This window comes from Neolamprologus multifasciatus, chromosome 1 (genome assembly GCF_963576455.1).
Source record: "Neolamprologus multifasciatus chromosome 1, fNeoMul1.2, whole genome shotgun sequence".
NCBI classification, from domain to species: Eukaryota; Metazoa; Chordata; class Actinopteri; order Cichliformes; family Cichlidae; genus Neolamprologus; species Neolamprologus multifasciatus.
This window is the reverse complement of record NC_140439.1, coordinates 4,464,141-4,486,222: the sequence shown is the minus strand read 5'-3', so window position 1 is coordinate 4,486,222 and position 22,082 is coordinate 4,464,141. Positions and strand designations below refer to the sequence as shown.

Genomic DNA, 22,082 nt, shown 5'->3' with positions numbered 1-22,082 from the left:
AATAATTTTACCTCCTCACTACGTACGACTCTGGATACTGTAGCTCCAGTGAAAACTAAGGTCTCTAATCAGTGTTAGGAGGTGGTGGGTAGGTGTATTGTTGTTCTTGGGTTTTGTTTCCCTTCTAGGTAGTCGGGGCGGGGCTTGATGGCATTCCGGCACACCTGCGGCGCATCGGACGTCATCAGTGAGCGCTTTTATGGAGCTGAATCTCGGACGTCTGGTGTCGGAGTATTGTCATTTTCATAAGTGGTAACGTGTTGGTGCAAGCTGAATCTGTTGATTCCGCGCGATTGAGCTGCATGTTTTTAGGATCCATCACCTGCCTGCTTCTCCTTTGTTCTAGCCTGTCCCGCTGCCTGCTCGCCTGCCTAGTTTTCTGTGTGTTGGCTTCTTTGGATCTGTGACGGAGAGTTACTTCGTACCAGGCTGTGACCACCGCTACAGCTGTATTTCTGTGTTGCAAGTAAGCTCTCCAACTCTCCTCGTCCACTTTTAGTTTAACTCTCGGCTATCGACGTACTCTGTAACTTTGTTTGTCCCTCGTTTTCAGGTAATTCTGGTGCGTCATCGGTCCGCCCGCATACCTCGGCTCCGTCTCATCCTTTCAGCGCTGCTCTCCGTGCACATTTTTACCTGTCACTGTATATAGCCCCTTCCCTTGTAAATATTCCCCCATCATTGTATATAAATCTGCATCACTACTATCCTGTGCTCGTGTGTGTTTCTGCCACTAAATCCATCCGGGTAAAGTCCCCCTAACAATCAGAAGTACCTGACTCCGTGGTATAATTCTCAAACACGTACCCTAAAGCAGATGACTCGTAAGCTGGAGAGGAAATGGCGTGTCACAAATTTAGAGGATCATCATTTAGCCTGGCGAAATAGTTTGCTGCTTTATAAGAAAGCCCTCCGCAAAGCCAGAACAGCTTACTATTCGTCACTGATTGAAGAAAATAAGAACAACCCCAGGTTTCTCTTCAGCACTGTAGCCAGGCTGACAGTCAGAGCTCTTTTGAGCCAACCATCCCTTTAATGTTAACTAGTAATGACTTCATGAACTTCTTCACAAATAAAATTTTTATCATTAGAGAAAAAATTACCAATAACCATCCCACAGATGTAATATTATCTACAGCTACTCTTAGTACCATTGATGTTAAGTTAGACTCTTTTTCATCTTATCTTAATGACCTTGTAGTACCTAGAGTATTTAAAAGTAGAATGGGAGGCAGAGCCTTCAGTTTTCAGGCCCCTCTTCTGTGGAACCAGCTTCCAGTTTGGATTCAGGAGACAGACACTATCTCTACTTTTAAGATTAGACTTCAAACTTTCCTTTTTGCTAAAGCATATAGTTAGGGCTGGACGAGGTGACCCTGAATCCTCCCTTAGTTATGCTGCAATAGACGTAGGCTGCCGGGGGATTCCCATGATGCATTGAGTTTTTCCTTTCCAGTCACCTTTCTCACTCACTATGTATTAACAGACCTCTCTGCATTGAATCATATCTGTTATTAATCTCTGTCTCTCTTCCACAGCATGTCTTTTATCCTGTCTTCCTTCTCTCACCCCAACCAATCACAGCAGATGGCCCCGCCCCTCCCTGAGCCTGGTTCTGCCGGAGGTTTCTTCCTGTTAAAAGGGAGTTTTTCCTTCCCACTGTCGCCAAAGTGCTTGCTCATAGGGGGTCATATGATTGTTGGGTTTTTCTCTTTATCTATGAAGCGCCTTGAGGCGACTTTTGTTGTGATTTGGCGCTATATAAATAAATAAATTGAGTGTCAAAGCATCTCCATGGGTTTTAAGATCAGACTTTAGGCCACTCCAAAATCTTCCTTTTTTTGAATCACTCAGAGGTGAACTTGCTGTTCATTCATCATTGCCCTGCAGAATAACTCAAGTGCACTTGGCCTTCAGGCCTGCATGAACTGATGGTTGGATATTCTCCCTCAGGATTTTCTGATTGAGAGCAGAACTCATGGTTCTGTCAGTTATGACAAGTTGTCCAGGTCGTGAAGCCCCACACTTCATGCTACTACCCTGGCTGACTACCCACAAAGCAAAATTGGTATGGCCTGGCTCTGGCCCACATAATGTGCTTACACATGGCCCACATACCGCAAAGAATGACGGCCCTTTGGTGGCCCAGATCTAAACCAGATCTGGGCCACACATGGGCCTGTTGCAGACACACTGCTGGCCCTGTGCTGGGCCAGAACAGTTTCAGCTCTGGCCCCAGATGTCAGCCTAATGTGTACCTTAATCAAGCCATGTAATAACAACATGTGTTGGAACATAATAGCACAACAGAAACATGATGAAACCCATGTTCAGACAGCGAATGGACTGCTTCTTATATAGCGCTTTTCTACTCTCCCAGATTACTCGTAGTGCTCTATACAACATGCAACATTCACCCAGTCACACACTTTCTCTAAACTTAGTGCATTTATACACATTCACACTTTTGACAAGCAGATTGGAGGAGCCAGGGATCGAACCAGCACTAACCTTCCAATCAGTAGGTGACCCGCTCTACCTCCTGAGCCACAGCCACCTGGTGGTAAACATAAGTAAACCCTCACTAGGTTTTGGATAAAGTTTGGCTACCATAGCAGTATAGTATAGTAACATGGCATTTGGGTCTTCTAACTGAAATAGGAAAATAGGAAAATAAATAGTACCATCATTGCCAGACCTGGCCCACATCTGGCTGACAGATAACCTGCCATGACACCAGCCAGTCAGAAGTGCCAGCTTATTGCTGGATCCGGGCCAGACCTGTTTTCTATGAGCCTTGGCGAGAAAAACTAAACCACAATCTAGCCAGATGTGTCATGCCATCAAATAAACAGTGCCATCTACACCAGGCCTGGCCCATATCTGAATGAAATACCACTTACCATGCCAGAAGTCAGCCAGCAGTGCCGGCTTAACACCAGATCCAGATTATGTTATTTTACACCAGACGTGATGGGACCAAAGCTTTTGGAAATGTTCAGCTGTCAGTCCACTGAATATTTTCCTAAAATATTTTGGGGATGATCAAAATATGAGACAAACCTTTGTTCTTGGATTTTTCTTCTGGGAACTCACCAATGGATTTTTCACCCAGTCTCTTTGTTATTGTTCATGAATCATGAACACTGACCAACACCTTTTTAAATTTCTTATGACCACAATAATAATATATTGACAATATGGTGTTGTTATCTGACAGCTCTAAGAAACACACAGGTTAAGCCTAGAAAATAACAAGTCTGTCGGTTTGTGTGAACTGAATGGCCTCGAATGAAGATAAATTCCTGTCCAACATTATTGTTGCAGTTTGCATCTAGTGCTAATCCAGGACAGATAGCGGAAAAAGAGCGCTCCCAGAGAAAACAATTTAAACGCGTTAACGCAAATTAATCCGCCATCATGGTCAACGCGATTAACGCAACGCATCTGGAGTGCAGAATGACTCAAAATCCCTGAAATGTTTCTGTTAACGCATTTCGGGCAGTTTGTCCAAGTAGAGTTACCCTCGCACATGTGCAAATGGGCAGTTGATCTGGTAGTGACAGCTGAACCAATCAACTCAATATGGAAGATGATAAACACACATTGGCGCTCTCGATGGGAAGTTTCAGTATTAAAAAAATAACAAGATGGAACAGTCAACCGACATATTTTGCACATTGTGCAAGAAGGAATTTTCTTTTCACCAAAGCACTTCCAGCTTAAAATATCACATTGAAGCGAAGCCTACGTTAGTCAGAGTGCTAGCACTTTGGCTAACGTGTCACCCAGCTTGCAACAAACCACTCACGGAGCATCGGGGGCTCAGTAAGTCGACCTCGGACATATTAACTGACACAATTGCCAAGTGGATTGCAACAAACTGCAGACCTGTTAATTAGGGATGGGTACCGGTATCCGGTGCCATGATGGCACCGGTTCTGACATAAACGGTAGTAACCAGACCGAAACGCAGCGCAAATTTCGGTGCTTTATTTCGGTGCCTTTTTTCCTGAGCTGTGATACACTTTAGATTCTAGCCAATCATTTTACGTTTCCGAGGATAGTAGGCGGGCACGTACGTTCTTTTAGAGCAGAGCTACAGATTAAAAACGCCCAAGGCGAAGCGGTCAAAGTCTGGCTGTACTTCACAGCAAAAGATGCAAACTCAGCAGCTGCAACAAGTGCTTTAAGCTGATACTGTGATACTGTCAAAGGAGGTAACACCTTGAATCTGATGAAACACCTGGCGACGCATAGCGTTTTTTTTAAAAGCTGAGAAATGCGCCGTATTTGATAGCTTGCTGCGAGACCTCACACCGAGCACATCTACTGCGGGTGTGGTGCCTGTTATCGGACCTGGAGTTAGCAACATCCCCCAAAAACCCGAAGAGGAGAGTCCTGGCCCCTAGCCCTGCCAGTGTAGCAGAAATGATGAGGATGATGATGCAGCAGCAGCCGTTCTTCTCTGCGTGAGTAGCTTAATGTTGTTCGTGTGTAATTTACGTTGAGTAGGCTAACCACGTTATTACATTAATGCATGTAAGGTGAACTAGCAAACATCATCATAGCTACATGCAGCTGTCTTCTTGTTTGATGGCAGATACTCCCTTCACCCTGGCCAAAAAGGCTAAAATGACCAAAGAAAAAGTGGAAAACAGCTAAACATGAGAGGTTTTTGGACAAAGTTTGTGTTTTTTTCATTGTTTAAGCTGCTTCCAGCCCAGAGTGATACCATATATGCCCCATAGCTGCAGAAAAGGCTAACATTGTTATCTTTTTACAAAAAACAGCTGAACAGTACCGGTTTGGCACCGGTATCAGATAAAACCTAAACGATACTACTACTATCCCTACTGTTAATGTCGTTGAGAACACGACATTACATATCTTTGGTTCCTCATCTCAAGGAGTTGAAGCCTCCCGAAGAGTGACAGAGAGAGAGGATAAATAAATGTTTACAGAGTTTTTTGTTAACATGAAGGTTCAAGATGTTCAGTAAACATGTTAAGTGCGTATATTTTCCCTCTTTTCTCGAGTCTGTCTGCTCATGCAAAATGAAGTAACCCTGTAATGAATCTCTTTAAACATTTTCATTGTTTGACAGCACTAATATATATTATATATGAGTGTATACTTACCTATTAGTATATAGGGTTTCAAAAAGTTGTATTTCACAGGAGAGAAGCTGTGTTAAAAGACTGAAGAAAACTATTCAAATTCTCTTTGAATTTAAGCATTTAACATTCTTTGTGTTTATTCTCCATTTACCTCATTATGTTGCATAAATGTCTGTTACAAGCTTAAATTTAAAGGTGAAAAAATGTAATTGCAACCAGGCTATTGGTCAAGTATTTGCAATTAATCGCAATTAATTACAGAAAATTTTGCGATTAATTTAATTTTTTTTAATCTATTGATATTTATACTGATATTTATATATAATTGTTATAGTCCTGCCTCTGTACACCACAACAGGTGATCATAAATCAAGTGTGTGATTAAATTGCAGACCTTAGCGGTGTTCCAAAAATGATTCATGAAATTTTTAAGAATTATAGCAAATGATATTATTTACTCTTTTCAGTAGAGTCATGACAAATGAAGCAGACACAATATCTGATGTTGATTCAAATTGTTGAATTTGGAGGTCATCATTAAGAAAACTCAAATAAATCTACCACAGTCAGCAAAAATGCAGAAGTGCAAAATCAACACTATAATGCAAAAAAACCATGAAAACACTGAACCTGCAACATCAAAAGTCCTGAAATGTCACAGAAGACAACAAAAGTGCATGATAAAAAATGATTTTAATAGTTAAAAAATCTAAAACATCTAAATCAAACAGTGCCTTGAAGGTCTTTCTGAAAATGGAGAACTCTGCATAAAAATCGCTGTAATTCTGAGACAGCTCTTGAAAATATTTTGTAAAACCCAAACTGAAAGTTGGCACTTTAATCACATATTAAGTGTTTGTTTTACAACAGTAATAGTGGCAATAGTAAAACTGCAAAACTTGTGTTTTGCAAATATTGCGGTGTGCACTGTATATGATCAGCCTCTTCAATCTTTATGCCATCCATCATATTTTCTGAGGGCGAGAGAGATAAAATGTTCCAAATTTTAATAAGATAGCGAACAAGCGAATGCTCTTGTAATCCTCAAGCAGAGCTGATAAATCTTTAAAGAGGTGGCTAATCCTTTCATCCTGTGGGCTGAAGCAGGAATGGCTACAAGGAGGATTACATCAACCATGGGTACAGAAAGATTAATAGACATCAAATTAGCTAATCGCTACCCAGTTCTTCCTATTGTTTTAGCATGAAGAGGTGGCCTTTAGTGCCCTTAAATCTGCTCCTGCAGGAAGAATGAGAGCAGAGGTATGAACAGCATCAGAGTTGCAGTGGGACCGACTGTGAGGGCACACCTGACATCGTCCTCCACTGCCTGATCTGTCTGCACAGCTGTCAGTAGAGCCGATTGCAACATCCCAGTGAAACAGCTTTTGTCCTGAATACAAAAAGCTGTTTTAATCTTTCTCCTCTGGTGTTCTCAACATTATATAATGTTCCTTTTTTGCAATGTTTGATTAAACATAGGGTAGATTCACATCTACCTCTTTACATGGGATTTTTAAATATTAGGGCTTGCAAAAGGAAATCTTCTGCAAGCCCTAAATTCATGGTAACGTCACTCATAAGGTACGAAAACTTCTGACAGTCTTAGCATAATGCTAAAATGCAAATCCCTAAGTAATTTGCTGGTGACATAGTAGCTGTTAAGAGGTAAAATTCAATAATTATTTTTAGATTAAAGAAGAAAAACACAGATGACACAATTTAAATGTCCCTGACCGCTTTGCTTCTGTCTTCTTTTTAAATGACTTTGACTTCATAACTTGTTTCCAATGCAGAAAATACCAAGAACCCTTTTTTTTTATCCACTTCTATGAAATTATTACCATACGATTAAGGTCAAGACAGGAGTGTGTCTCTGTAGTTCCTCAGTCATCGTGCTCATGGTAGTTTAAAGAGCTTCCACGAGGTTTCTTCAGTTCTTCAGTTGTTTTGTACATTGCACTTTCAGCAGTCCTGTTTGTCCGTTATATATCATATGTAGCACCAGGGTCTCAGACGAACGCTGTCTCATGGTTGAAATGACAGTAAAAGCCACTTGACTTGATTTGACTTGAGTTTCTTCTTTAAACTGCAGCCTGATGCTGCTTTGTTTACGGGTGTCAGTCATATTTATGAGTCTTTGCGACACACAGTCTCCTCCTCACTGCTGTCTACGGTCTCACTCACTGACTCATGTGCAAGCATTTCATGTTACAGGATCAATTCCCATACAAAAATATCAATATCTCATTTGATTAAACTTTTTTAATTTTTAATTTATTTTATTTTTAACCCTAAACATGAAATGATGACAACAGTAAACTTGGCAATTAGCAGGATAGTCGGCAATACCCTGTTAACTCCAATCGCCTTCCACCTCTCATTCATGTGCACTTTTGCTTATGACGCATCACTACCGGTAGAGGACCCGAGCTTGAGGTGTGTGTGTGTGTAAATAAACATTCATTAGTGTGTTTGGAATTTGATTAAAGCTTCTTTGGGCCAAAGGTCAAAGTAAAAATCGTTCAGCATCTGGAAGACAGGACAGTAAGTTCTAACAAGAATGAAGAACAGGCAGGAGAAATGACCCCAAAGAAAGATGCAACAGCCTCAGGCAGACATTTAAAAAGAGATTTGATTTATTTTAAAGCACTGCAAGAAAAGAATCATCCATAAGTTTACCTAAAAAGGTGTAAGTAAACTTATACTATCTCCTGCACAGAATCACGTTTATCTGAGAGATAAACTGGACATAAAAACAGAGCCAACAAAAGAGGCAGGAAACACAGGGAAAGCCCCCAACTCAAATCAAACGCTCCCCTTTCTTCTTCTTCTTCTTTCAATTAGCTCAAGCTGCGTATATCACACAACAAAAGAGCTGTCCAAGGACGTTAACGTTAGCAGACCAGGCAGCCATGTTTTTGTAGTTAAGAGCTAAGAATTAGCTTCCGGCACTCCAACTACAGCCAATGGGAGAAAAACGCTGTGTGTGTGTGTGTGTGTGTGTGTGTGTGTGTGTAGAGTGGGAAGGTGGAGGATGTAGTGTCACACAATGGAGTCAAAGGGTATTTGTCTAGGCCATCCAGGAGAGACTAATAAAGTTGTTTACAAGTAGATGTTGAATAAAAGACACAATATACTCGTCTTTGTGCCCCCCCCCTCCCCCTCCCCTTCAGGGAATCTCTTTCACGGCTTTTCATCAACAAGAACAGACAACACTGTGCTATAGAGTTTACCATCTGGGGTGGATAATTTACCGAATAAATGCGGGTGTCCAGAAAAATACAAAGCACGGTCACTGAAATGTTCTTTTGTTAATGTTCACATTGTTGTGGAAATGTTTGAATGTTCTGAGTTACAAATTTGTGTAATTGTACATTTTCAGGATCTCGCTTCTACATACAGTTCGATGGTTACTAAGAAGCTGTAAATGCTGCTTTGCATTCTTGCAGTTTTTAAGCACACAGGCAGGAAAGTCTTCATGTATCTTATGTTTTGAAAACCACGCAGTAGTTCAGCTCACTGTGGTCATGTGAGCTGAAGATTAATAATAAAACTAGAAGAAGTGCATTTCCACTGCAATAAATACTCTGCCGACTCCTCTGCTGCTGCTTCATTGAATGAGCAAGTATCAATTAACATCAATCAATGGTGAAAACCTCATTTTTAATTGTGGTGCATGAATAAAACTGCTTGTGCTTCTAATGAAAAAGCTGATTAGTTTATTATTTCTAAACTGATTTGTCGAACTTCAGTAGCTTTTCATGCATTTTCATTGTTAACAGTCTTCATATTACCACAGTTTGCAAATACTGTGTGTAATTAATATGTAACAATTTTAATGTCATAGTAGTCATTTTTGTAATGCATGTTCTGTACTACACAATAGTCTTAAGCCACAATTCATAACCTGGTGCCTGAACACCAGCTGCATAGAAGAAGAACCTGTTTTAAAATGTACTTAAATATTTTGTTGCATCATTTCTTTAGTTGAATCTGTTAAAAATGTCAAAGACACAGTGTGATGAGCGTATAGTATATTTACACTAACAACAGGGTTCACAAAGGGCTTAAACTTGACAAATCTTAACATAGTGTGGAGTGTTTTCTTAAACAAATCTGAGGAAGCTGAACAATTGAAGACATAAGAAGACGCGCCACCAAAAAAAAAAATATATATATATAGATGAACAGTATCTGAAAGACATCCTCAAGAAAGAGGAATTTCAGGTTTCAGTAGTTGTTAGTTTCCTTTTGTACTTTATGTTGGAGGACCAGCTGCCCATTGCTTCAATCTGAGCCTTGCTGACTTAATTCTTGGCAAACCAGCGGTTGGAGGACGAGGAGCCCACTCTGGGTTCCCCTCCACCAACTCCCAGGAACAGATGTTGTAGTCGTCATCCTGGTCCTGATGAGACTGTGAACCCTGTGCATCCCGAGCCTCCAGAGAATCAAAAGCCTGCCAAGTCCCCACTGCTACTCCAGCCACATGAACCTGAGACAATGAGCTCTGCACCACCAGAACCCACAGGCTCCCTCTGCAGGTTTTGCCCTGTGACTGGGCTGACTGGGCTAGAGTCAGCAACCTTTAACATCCAAAGAGCCATTTGGACTCGGTTTCCACGCAAAAGAAAACACATCTAAAATGAAGATAACACTGTATATGTTGTTTTTTTACCTTTATGCTTTGTGAACAACTAAGGTGTGTTGCTTATGAAATCCATGAAGTGCTACAGAGAAAATTACATTTTATTTATGTAATTAACACATTTTGAACTCTTAAAGAAATATAACAAAAGGAACTAAAATGATCCAGCAAACAAAAACTGTTGTGAGCCGCCCTTATATCGCCTTTGGGCTTTTGGAGCCTTGACCTGACTTTTAAAAAGTAATTGGGAAAAAAGCTCTATGCTGCTGAAAAAAAAATAGATATTTGCAAAATTCTGCCTAAATATGTATTTTACCTGGTTAATGTGTGTGGCGGGGCGTGGTCTGCAGCGCCGCTGCAGGGGAGGCGGACGCACCTGAGCGGCACCCGCAATCACGCCTCGCCGCCTTAACGTCTGTGCTGTTGTTGGTGTGTGTCGGGCTGTGAGCTGAAAAGCTACAGCCGGCTGTGTGCGAACAGCAACCGTGTGTGAAAAGTGGTCAATAAAGAGATGCTGAAAAGTGTGTTCATGCAAACATCGTCGGTTCAGTATCACAATAATCTTCCAATTTAAAACTACAAGTTAAAAAAGAACTAACATAAATAAAATACTCTTCAGCTAAATACTTCTCATTTATTTTACCAAACCACGCGGAGCCGCAGTATAAGCACTAAAGAGCCGCAGGTTGCCGCCCCCTGACCTACACAGTCGGACGTAGTTAAAAACATATTAGGCTGAACGCTCTTTAAAATTGCAGAGGACTGGAAAATAATGGGCTCTTGATTCCTGCAAAGTCAAAGAAATGTGACTTTTGACTGTTGCTGACTGAATGATTGAATTGTTCACAGTGTTTTGGTCACACACTGCTTTTCATTCTTTAAATAGTAACTTTCATACATGCGTAGCAGGTATAGTCTGTTTCTGGTGCTGGGAAAATCATGGAGAACGACTGATCGTATTTAAGATCAATACATTAATTAATGGCTTGTAGTCTTGAAGTTAACTCAAAAAGATCACATTTATTAAATCAGCTCGAGCTATTATTGGTATCTGCCATCACACAAACTTTGAAAATGATATGAAATGACAGTTAGACTGCTGTTGGAGATTATGTATGGGGATTTCAGGAGCAGGACCACGCCTCCAAACACGCTCCTCTGGCTGTCATCTATATGGGTTCCCCCAGCAAGCCGATCAGTCTCGTTTCCCTCCCTCCTTCCTCTCTATTCTTCAACTTCTTCACTTCTATTCATGGGGATCTGCCACTCCCCTTCGAGGCCTTCCCCAAACCGCAGCTCAGTTCATGTCAAAGCTTTGACTTTTACCTACTAACACGCTGTCAAACTTAAAATGAGGACGTGGGCCCAGCGAGTGAAACAAAAAGACAGACGAACAGACAAACTGACCCAATTACATACTTTTTGTTCTACTTTCAATGTGATTTATTCAGCTTCTGTTGTGTTTTCTGTGCTTTTGCAGCATTTTTCTATCGTAGTCAGCCTCTGGTCTGTGTTTTCATTCCCAAAGTCAGAGACGTTCTCTGCTCTTTAGTTTGAAGACTTTTCCACTCCCCAGTCTAATCACCTTGTCTAATCAGCCCAGTCAGTTGAAGTACAAAATAGACCAGCTCAGCCACTCAGACTTTACCAGCTTATCAGCTTGCTCCTCGTGGCAAACAGACAAGTCTCTTGGCTTATTTTGTAAACTACTGTCTTTGTTCCTTGTTCCAGCTTGTAGCTCTGTCAGTCACAGGAGTTGACTAAACCCACCTTCTTCCATACAACACTGGAGACCTCTCACCATACCTGGTGCCATCATGAGCTCCAAGTCGTTCTGTGTGTGGGTTTAACAAAGAATGTGCACCTGAGTTTCACTCTCTCATTTTTTCATTTCAATTTTCAACTGCAGAGAGAAGCTTGACACTAGTTGACAAAAGTTGAGGAAGGATTGCTCTTCGGTTATGGTTTACAGCAGCCGTCTCCAACCTTTTTTGCGCCACGGACCGGTTTATGCCCGACAATATTTTCACGGACCGGCCTTTAAGGTGTCGCGGATAAATACAACAAAATAAAACTAGTACTGGTACCGAAAAAAAGAAGATTTATTCATAACACATGTGAAAAGACCCAGGAAAAACATACATTTCACACCTGAGCTTCAACTCTCGCGGCCCGGTACCAAACGACTCACGGACCGGTACCGGTCCGAGGCCCGGAGGTTGGGGACCGCTGGTTTACACTGTTATAGAAACAAGGAGAAAATGGGTTTCAGAACAGCTGCTGGACTTGGATAGAGGACTGTGTGGTAAATGCTCACTTACTAACTGGACTGGTGTTGTTCTGTGTGTTTGGGACTGCTATATTCTTATATATACATTCATTTTAAATAATTTCCCTTTGTGGTGGGGCGTGGTCTGCGGTGCCGTGTGGACGCACCTGCACGGCATCCGCAATCACGCCGGCCGTGTTAAAACACGGGGACTCAGGGGTTGGTGTAGTTTGTGGTGTGGTTCAAGCAAATAAAGATGGCTCGAAATAACGATATGTGGTCCCGTGCCTTATTCGCGCCACGCCCTTTTTTGAGTTTCTTTTAGAGAACTGTTTAACCAGTTTTATTACTTTGAGTCATGTAATCTTTTTATTCAGTGCTACCTTAACTGTATATTTGTTTTTATTTCTGGGGAGATTACTCCCAGTCTGTTCTTTACACTGCTCTCTCCTGCTTACAACTAAAGGTTAATAATTTAAAGAGCATCGTCAGGCCCTTTAAATCTAGGTCACATAGTTGTTAACAGTAATTCTGCCCCTTAGCTTGGTTTTGTTGGCCACAGGTACACAAAATTAAGTCACTGCATTCTGTTCATCCTGGTGAATACTGCGTGGCTTTAGTGGAGAAAAAATATTTTAGAGTAAAATTAGAAATTCAGTTTATATATTTTATTTATTCCAGAACAAATAAGCAGTTTTGTTTTGCCATGGTTCCCCCAAGATTTATAACCTTTCCCACAGCGATGGCACTCTAATGCCCTTTGAGGACCCGGTTACTCTGCGGCCTTTGCTTGTTCACACTGAACTAAAGAGAGCTGGTATATAGTAGTGCCACACTGCATGCAAATGGAAACAAGGCCATTTAAATGCCCCTGTGGAGATTATGAAGAATGCTTTGCTGATTACAACACTGTAAGGTTGCAACTTTTTATCCAGATTAATCAAAACATGTGAACACAATTCAATAAAAGCCTTTTTAGGATCACTTTTAATCGCATTTTAATCATGAAAACAATGTAAAAACACGAAGGATTTCAGTTGATTCTTTGTCTGAACACACTGGCAGATGTGATAACATAAAGAGATGTGTGACAGAACCAGGAGAGCATGTTGTGGGATTCTTCTTTAACAATTAAGAGCAGAAGCTTGATGAGACTGGATTCACACTTAAATAAAGAATCATGCACATGTAGATCTGAAAACAACATCTGTTGTTTCATCTGCTCAGTTTAATTGTTTGTTTGTTTTTAACCGTTTAAGACCTACCATAGAACCAAGTCCGCCAGAGCTTATATTATATGTTTACATGCTGTGGAGCCATTTTTGGGAGCATTTCAAGTTGATATACATCAATACAACCATTACAGCCCAGATTTTAATAATATGTCTGCATTAAGTGCATAGTAATTACATAAATTGCAAAAAAGTGCAATAAACTACAAAAAAATTGAAAATCGTTTTTGCTTTTTTAACATATATTTCTAGTTAGAGAAATTTAAGAGGCTTATCCCTCAAAACTGTAAATACAAAAAAGTAGCACAAAATAGTTTCCCACCACAGGAAATTTATTTTGAGTGTCTTCATAGTTTTATTTTTGAAATACACCAATTTTTATATACTGCAGGAAAAACGAAAATAAATATTATAATGCAAATTTGCAAAAAAGCAGCATATGCATCAAAATAAACTATTTCCAGCAGTGCAATATGAGTCCTAAGCATCCCAGAAACCACACAGAAAGTCATAAAGTCAAAGATAACTTTTAAAAAACACCAGTATAGGCTCATGAGGCCCTGATGGTAAAAAACTACATTTCCACAAAATGACGTCACTTCCGGTTTCGGGCAGGTCATGGATGAATGTTATGTTTTTGTTGCTGCAAGGGCTTTTTATGCAGTTTTTGCAAAGCTATATGTGGAAGGAAACTGTGACCGAGGACAAGCTGATGGCATAAGATTTAAGTACAACTCCTCCGGTTTCATATGCAAAAAAATATATTGCGCTAGCTTACGTGGTTGCAGAGCTACCGGGATTTAAAAATAGTTACGCAAAAACAGAGCGTGCTGCTCTGACCGGCTTTAAAGGGTTAACTGATTTAAGAGCTGTTATTTACTTTGACTGGCAAAGTTTGAGCTTCAGACAGAAATAATTGTGTGATGGACTGTTCCCATGAAGCGGGGAACACAACTAGATGATAAGGCCAATCTTTTACACACATACTGAATGAACTTGAATGCAAAATAATTAGATTCACCTGATGAATTCACCCAAATGACCAAAGACAATTAACAACACAGCTCTGAAAACAGTTTCGATTTGCAGTTTTCAGAGCTGTCTGATGTCTAAAGAAACATTTTGCAGTTTGTTTGAGCTTTTGCTCAGTGTCTTTTTTCTTTCACCAGGTTTCCTTCCAGCTGCTTGTGGTCACACTTTGGGTAGCAATAGATTGACTTTGTTACAGAGCTCGACTGATCTTCGTTTTGACAGCAGATATAGGTAACTGTGAAAAGATAACGACTGAGATTGAACGACTGTTCCACAAGGTACACTGCAATTTTAACAAGCCTGCATACTTTGTGCGTGCATCAAGTGGAAAAAGTTTCAAAATAACAATGCATATGACAGGAAAATGGTTTTGTTTGTCACTGAGACGCTCTGCATAACACATGTTCTCTTGCGGTTGGAATATTAAGGAGAAAGCGCTGCCTGATAACAAACAAACACTGTTAAATACATTCTGGGTTTTGATCAACCACAGTGTGTTTTTGTTGGGGTTTTATAGAAACTAGCAGGAAAAATGTGACAAATGTTCAGTCATTTATGTGGACTATAATCACTGATGGGAATTTATAAGAATTGTGATTTCAATATCGATGTCACTCATCGACTCAATTCGTTGTTGATTCTCTTATAAATTCTCATTGGGTTTTTAAAGGTCATGTATTACACAGAACACTTTTCTCTAAAGTAATGCAGTATGTGACTTAGTTATTCACTGGAGACAGTAATTCATTATACTAGTCATTACTTTGCTTTTACATCATGTTTCTCTGTAAAATGATATGAAACACACGGTCTCATAATTACCAATGAACAATATAAACCATGAGGCCCCACACACCAACACAAACGTGTGATCCTTCGATGAGTATTTGGGTATGAACACAAAGCCGTCAGCACAAAGCAAAGATGAAAACCAACACAAAGAGTGTAAACTCGTTACCACAGTGACTGCAGTCTGACAGCTCATCACTACTTTTATTACCCGGTTACTTAGTGTCCGTATGCTCTGGGTTCTTGGCTAGCTTAATACCTTTGTGTTAGCATGTTAGCAGCTGTTTCTGTCCTGGATGAAGTTTGCATTTTACCACTGTGCGCGTCCGTTTGTGCAGTAAAATAAATTAAAATCTAATAAATAAAAATAAATCATGTCCATATCGACGCAGTAGACCATGGAACCCAAAATGCTGGATTCAGAAACAGAGATTTAACTTAGGGCGCAGCTTTTATTGCTGGAGAAACTCTTCATAGCAGTAAACGTGACAAAAACAAACCAAAACCACAAATGCAGGACTAAAGTCGGAGAACAGGAACCTAGAAACTAAGAATACTCAGGAGGAGTAGGGGTAAAGACACAGCACAAAGAGGGTACAATGCAACACAGAGCAGGGGATGACAAACGACTGAAATACAAGACGGTAAATCAGGAAATGGGAAACACAGCTGGTACTAATTACCCAGACAAGATGGGGAAAAGAGGCTGAACACAGAGCAGGACTGTCAAAATAAAACAGGAAGCACGCGGCAGACACTGAACAGAGGGAACACCGAGTACAAGGACAGGACGGACATGAGACATGACTGACTGGGGAACAAGAATAAACACGAGGGCAGAAGTAGAAATCACAAACCCAGGAGAACTAGAGCTCTAGAAAAACAGAACAGAAACCAAAAACCTAAGATTCATGAACCATGATAAGATCAAAAATAAATGTACAAAACTCAAAACACTGAGTCACCGACCCGGGACCATGACATGTCACAGGTGTGGCATCTATATAAAACTCTTCTAGTGTAGACTGACTTAGTCTGTTAAACACAAAAATGCACACTTGTGAGTAGGGATGGGTATTGATACGATTTTCACGATTCCATTTTCGATTCTGTTTAACGATTCGATTCTTTGTCGATTTTTATTTTTAAAAAAGGAGAACACTAAGGTCAATTAGCTTAGAACTTTGTTTTATATCTTCTCTTTGAACAAGATAGAAATGTAGGAGTAACATGGCCTTACAAACCCAACAGTGAGATCTTAAGAGATCCACAGCCTGCGGCTCTTCAATCGGGTGTCACAGGGTCCCCAGGAAAAAAATTGTAAATGTAAAATCCATCCATCTTCATCCGCTTTATCCGAGGCCGGGTTGTGGGGGCAGCAGCCTAAGCAGAGAAGCCCAGACCTCCCTCTCCCCAGCCACCTCCTCCAGCTTATCCGGGGGAACACCAAGGCGTTCCCAGGCCAGCCGAGAGATATAATCTCTCCAGCGTGTCCTGGGTCTGCCCCGGGACCTCCTCCTGGTGGGACATGCCCGGAACACCTCACCCAGGAGGCGCCCAGGAGGCATCCTTGTCAGATGCCCGAACCACCTCAGCTGGCTCCTTTCAATGTGGAGCAGTAGTGGCTCTACTCTGAGCCCCTCCGGATGGCCGAACTTCTCACCCTATCTCTAAGGGAGAGTCCAGCCACCCTTCGGAGGAAGCTCATTTCTGCCGCTTGTATCCCCAATCTCGTTCTTTCAGTCACTACTAAATGTGAAATAATAAAATAAATATTCTTCTGTAGCAATAACAAAGTATAACATCAATTATTCTGTAGCAATAAAAGAAGAATATCCAGTAATGTCCCTGCCTACAATTAAACACATTCACTTACTGAAAATCATCAGCTGTGGCAAATGGCTGCAAGCCTTTGACCACAAACTGAGTCACTGCTCGGTGACATTCGTCTATCCCGGCCTGAAAGGAGACGCTACGGTAGACTGCAGCGAGAACTGCCAGCATCTGACCCAGACTCTGTCTGTCTCTCTCATCATGGTCACCTAAACGCACAGTAATGGCAGGTTTGTAATAAGGCAGATCGCGCTAACATAATATGCACTGTTAGCTGATTATTTACCTGCCGCATTAACGGGAGAGGACGTGCAAACGTTATCGCTGCTGCTGGGTTGAGATTCACGAGTCGAGCGGAATTAAAAACACGACATTCATTTAAGGTCATCGCGTGTTTTGTGAGCAAATGCTTTTGCATATTCGTAGTGTTTCCTCCCTTAAATGAAATATCTACTTTGCAAATATTGCAAGTTGCCCTATTGTCATCCGTTCTCCATCCATCCATCTTCATCCGCTTTATCCGGGGCCGGGTCGCGGGGGCAGCAGCCTAAGCAAAGAGGCCCAGACCTCCCTCTCCCCAGCCACCTCCTCCAGCTCATCCGGGGGAACACCAAGGCGTTCCCAGGCCAGCCGAGAGATATAATCTCTCCAGCGTGTCCTGGGTCTGCCCCGGGGCCTCGTCCCGGTGGGACATGCCTGGAGCACCTCACCCAGGAGGCGCCCAGGGGGCATCCTTGTCAGATGCCCAAACCACCTCAGCTGGCTCCTTTCGATGTGGAGCAGCAGCGGCTCTACTCTGAGCCCCTCCCGGATGGCCGAACTTCTCACCCTATCTCTAAGGGAGAGGCCAGCCACCCTTCGGAGGAAGCTCATTTCCGCCGCTTGTATCCGCGATCTCGTCCTTTCGGTCACTACCCACAGCTCGTGGCCATAGGTGAGGGTAGGGACGTAGATTGACCGGTAAATTGAGAGCTTCGCTTTTACACTCAGCTCCCTCTTCACCACGACGGACCGGTGCAGCGTCTGCATTACTGAAGCTGCAGCCCCAATCCGTCTGTCGATCTCCGGCTCCCTTCTCCCATCACTCGCGAACAAGACCCCGAGATACTTGAACTCCTCCACTTGGGGCAGGAACTCATCCCCGACCCAGAGTGGGCACTCCACCCTTTTCCGGCTGAGAACCATGGCCTCAGATTTGGAGGTGCTGATCCTCATTCCCGCTGCTTCACACTCGGCTGTGAACCGCTCCAGTGCGAGCTGGAGGCCCTCACCCGATGAAGCCAACAGAACCACATCATCCGCAAAGATCAGAGATGAGATCCTGAGGCCACCAAAGCGAAAGCCCTCCGCCACTTGGCTGCGCCTAGAAATCCTGTCCATAAAAATTATGAACAGAACCGGTGACAAAGGGCAGCCCTGGCGGAGCCCATCACCCACCGGGAACGAGTCCGACTTATTGCCGGCAATGCGAACCAAGCTCTTGCAACGGTTGTATAGGGATCGAATGGCCCGTAGCAATGGGCCAGACACCCCATACTCCCGCAACACCTCCCACAGGACACCCCGAGGGACACGGTCGAATGCCTTCTCCAAGTCCACAAAACACATGTAGACTGGTTGGGCAAACTCCCATGCACCCTCAAGTATCCTCGAGAGGATGAAGAGCTGGTCCAGTGTTCCGCGACCAGGACGAAAACCTGCATTGTTCCTCCTGCATCAGAGGTTCGACTAGCGGACGAACTCTCTTTTCCAGCACCCTGGCATAGACTTTCCCGGGGAGGCTGAGGAGTGTGATCCCCCTGTAGTTGGAAGACACCCTCCGGTCCCCCTTCTTAAAGATGGGGACCACCACCCCGGTCTGCCAATCCACGGGTACTGCCCCTGATCTCCACGCAACATTGCAGAGGCGTGTCAACCAGGACAGCCCTACAACGTCCAGAGCCTTCAGGAACTCGGGGCGGACCTCATCAACACCAGGGGCTCTGCCACCAAGGAGTTGTTTAACTGCCTCAGTGACCTCGCCCCCGGAAATTGGCGGGTCATTCCCCTCATCCCCAGACTCTGCTTCCTCCTCGGAAGACGCGTCAGTGGGATTAAGGAGGTCCTCGAAGTATTCCTTCCACCGCCTGACAATTTTCTCAGTCGACGTCAGCAGCGCTCCGCCAGCACTATACACAGTGCAGGTAGAGCACCGCTTTCCCCTCCTGAGACGCCTGACGGTTTGCCAGAACCTCTTCGAGGCAGTCCGAAAGTCTTTTTCCATGGCCTCTCCGAACTCCTCCCACACCCGAGTTTTTGCTTCAGCCACTGCCCGAGCCGCATTCCGCTTGGCCTGTCGATACCTGTCGGCTGCCTCCGGAGTCCCACAGGCTAACCAAGCCCGATAGGACTCCTTCTTCAGCCTGGTGGCTCCCTTCACCTCTGGTGTCCACCATTTGGTTCGGGGATTACCACCACGGCAGGCACCAACCACCTTGCGGCCGCAGCTCAATGCAGCAGCTTCGGCAATGGAGGTGCTGAACATGGTCCATTCGGACTCGATGTCCCCCGCCTCCCTCGGAATGCTGTTGAAGCTCTGCCGGAGGTGTGCGTTGAAGATCTCGCGGACTGGGGCCTCTGCTAGTCTTTCCCAGCACACCCTCACTACGCGTTTAGGTGCACCAGGTCTGTCCAGCGTCCTCCCCCGCCACCTGATCCAACTCACCACCAGGTGGTGATCAGTTGACAGCTCAGCCCCTCTCATCCGTTCTCGTAAAGTATAATCAAACATTTTAGTGTTTGAGCCGCTTAGGCGCCGTGTTTCCTGCCAGGTAAATGACGCTCCGCAACGATGTGACGTCATTCGGGGCGACTGGAACCGATAAGGGAATCGTTTGCAAAAATGGCAAACAATTCCAAGGAATTGAAAGAGTGGGAACCGGTTCTCAACAAGAACCGGGTTTCGATACCCATCCCTACTTGTGAGCTAGGTTGTTTACAGACCTGGAGTATTTTGTCTGTTTATATCAAAGTGGGTCATTTTCACCCTTGGTTTGATTCATTTGTGTAGCTCCAGTTTTATCTGGACAGTGTGAACGTAACCCAACCTTGATCTTCACCAACTGACAGGTCTGCATTACAAGTTTGAGCTAAAAAATGCCTCATAGTCACGCATGCTTTACATTCTCGATGTGGATAGGTGCTGTAGATGTGCAAAGGACTGTATGAAGCAGCCGTCTAATGAACGTACATTCGCCGTGTTCTCCAATCGTTAAGAACTCACCAACTTCTTCCTCTATTTACTTTTGTTGCTCCCACCCCAGGCACATCTGCCCAGTGAGCAGACTGAACATGTGGTTTGTAGTAATGAGTTTACAAACTCATTAACTGATTCAGGCAGGATTAAACAAACTACAGGTGGGAAAACACTCTCAGATGTACAGGGGAGCTGGGGATCAAACCAGGAGAACAAAATCAGTCTAAACAAGTCCAACAGTGACATTTATTTGGTGAGAAAAAAGTTCATCAGTGTTCAGGTTACTGAAAGAGAGAGAATAGTTAAAACGGAGTTCTTCCTTCCCACTGTCACCTAAGCGCTTGCTCATAGGGGGTCATATCATATGTTGAGTTTTCTTCTTGGGTCTTTTATGTATGATTGTAGGACCTTTACCTTACAATCTAAAGCACTTTGAACCATCTGTTGTGATTTGATTGTAAAAATAAAACTGAATTGAATCCGTTTGAGGTCAAGTGATTTACTCCGGTTGTAGAAAAGACACAAAGTCTAAAATGGTGTTAAGGAATCTGCAGGACTTACGAACACACAGTTCTCCACTTTCATAGAAGCCTGGACAACACTGAGAGCGCCGTCTGTACATGGTCCTTACACCTCTCCTGTAGGCGGTCTTGTAGCTGATCCTGTGTAAGTGACATAAACACAGTAAAGGTATTAATGTTAAAAGATGTGTGGCGCAAAAAATGTAAGCTTGCAATGAATTATTTTCACAACAACAGAAAGTGATTTCACCAGAACATCCCACAGCAAGCCTTTGAACATGTCATCACTCAGCATTGTCACTCAAAGGTCGCTTAAGAACACAGCAGTCACTGCACTTATAAAGGATGAGCAGCACTTAAATGTTTAGCGGAGTTTCTCCACTCGTTCAAGGACAAGGATGTTTTCTATTTCAGTTTAAGATAAATGAATCAGCTCTTAGATAAACTGAACTAGTGGCTACAAAGCTTGATGTGCTCATCAAAGCTGATTGTTGGGGAGCAACAGAATACATGTACCGACGTTACGTATTTACAATAATATGAGTAACTGTATTGTGTTACAGTTACCGTTTAAAAGGGTGATCATTAGAATACAGTTACTTTGTTGAAATAAGTGGATTACAAGGTGTTCCTGTCCGTTTCCTATGTTAGGCTATCCTCTGTCTAATTTTGGTAATTTCACGCGTTGCCGTAAACCCAAACAAAACACAAAATAAGAGGCTCTAATGCAAGCTTCCTGTTAATGTTGGTGGCGTCAGTTACACAATAGACCCGGAGCCAGCACAATAGTGATGGGATTTCCGGCTCTTTTTAGAGATCCGGCTCTTTCGGTTCGGTTCACTAAAAAGATCCGGCTCTTCAGGTTGTTTTGTTGCTTTGATTAATTTATTATTAACAATAATATAAAATTATGCACAAAAGGAATTACTAATGTAAAAAAAGTGGTTTTATTTAGATATGTTTATATATAAATATATGTGGTGGCCCCTAGAGACAAAACACGTACAAACTCCAAAGCACATTTCTAGCATGAACTGAACTTCCAAAGCAGAGCTACTAGATCACTTAAATTACACAATTGAAAGCATGTGTGTATTGTTTGTGTATTTATACACAAGCACTCATATATATTCAAATAATTTAAACAAATGTTCATTTACCTGTTACTACCACACACCAAATCCGGTCGTTGGTACTTGCTGGCTTGTGTAGCCACTAGGTAACAAAAGCTCAACACTGCCCCCTAGCATCCTGGAGCACTTCTGTTGTCTTTTGTACGTGTTTTTACGTGATTTGAAGTTTGTACGTGCTTTGTCTGTAGGGGCCACCGTAAATATACTTTTATTTATTCACTCCACATAAAATGTAATAAATAAATCATATAATACAAAAATCAACTATTC

At 42.6% G+C, this 22,082-nt stretch overlaps 1 protein-coding gene across 4 annotated transcripts in view; it reads right to left on the bottom strand.

The window, feature by feature from the left end:
- Positions 1-22,082, bottom strand: part of LOC146525160 (multiple epidermal growth factor-like domains protein 11) — a 289,529-nt gene that overhangs the window by 183,862 nt on the left and 83,585 nt on the right. For all 4 annotated transcript variants that reach the window (XM_085154285.1, XM_085154203.1, XM_085154371.1 and 1 more), the window contains exon 5: positions 20,720-20,820. In XM_085154285.1, the coding sequence (XP_085010411.1) occupies positions 20,720-20,820 (101 nt within the window). The remainder of the gene's footprint in view (positions 1-20,719; positions 20,821-22,082) is intronic.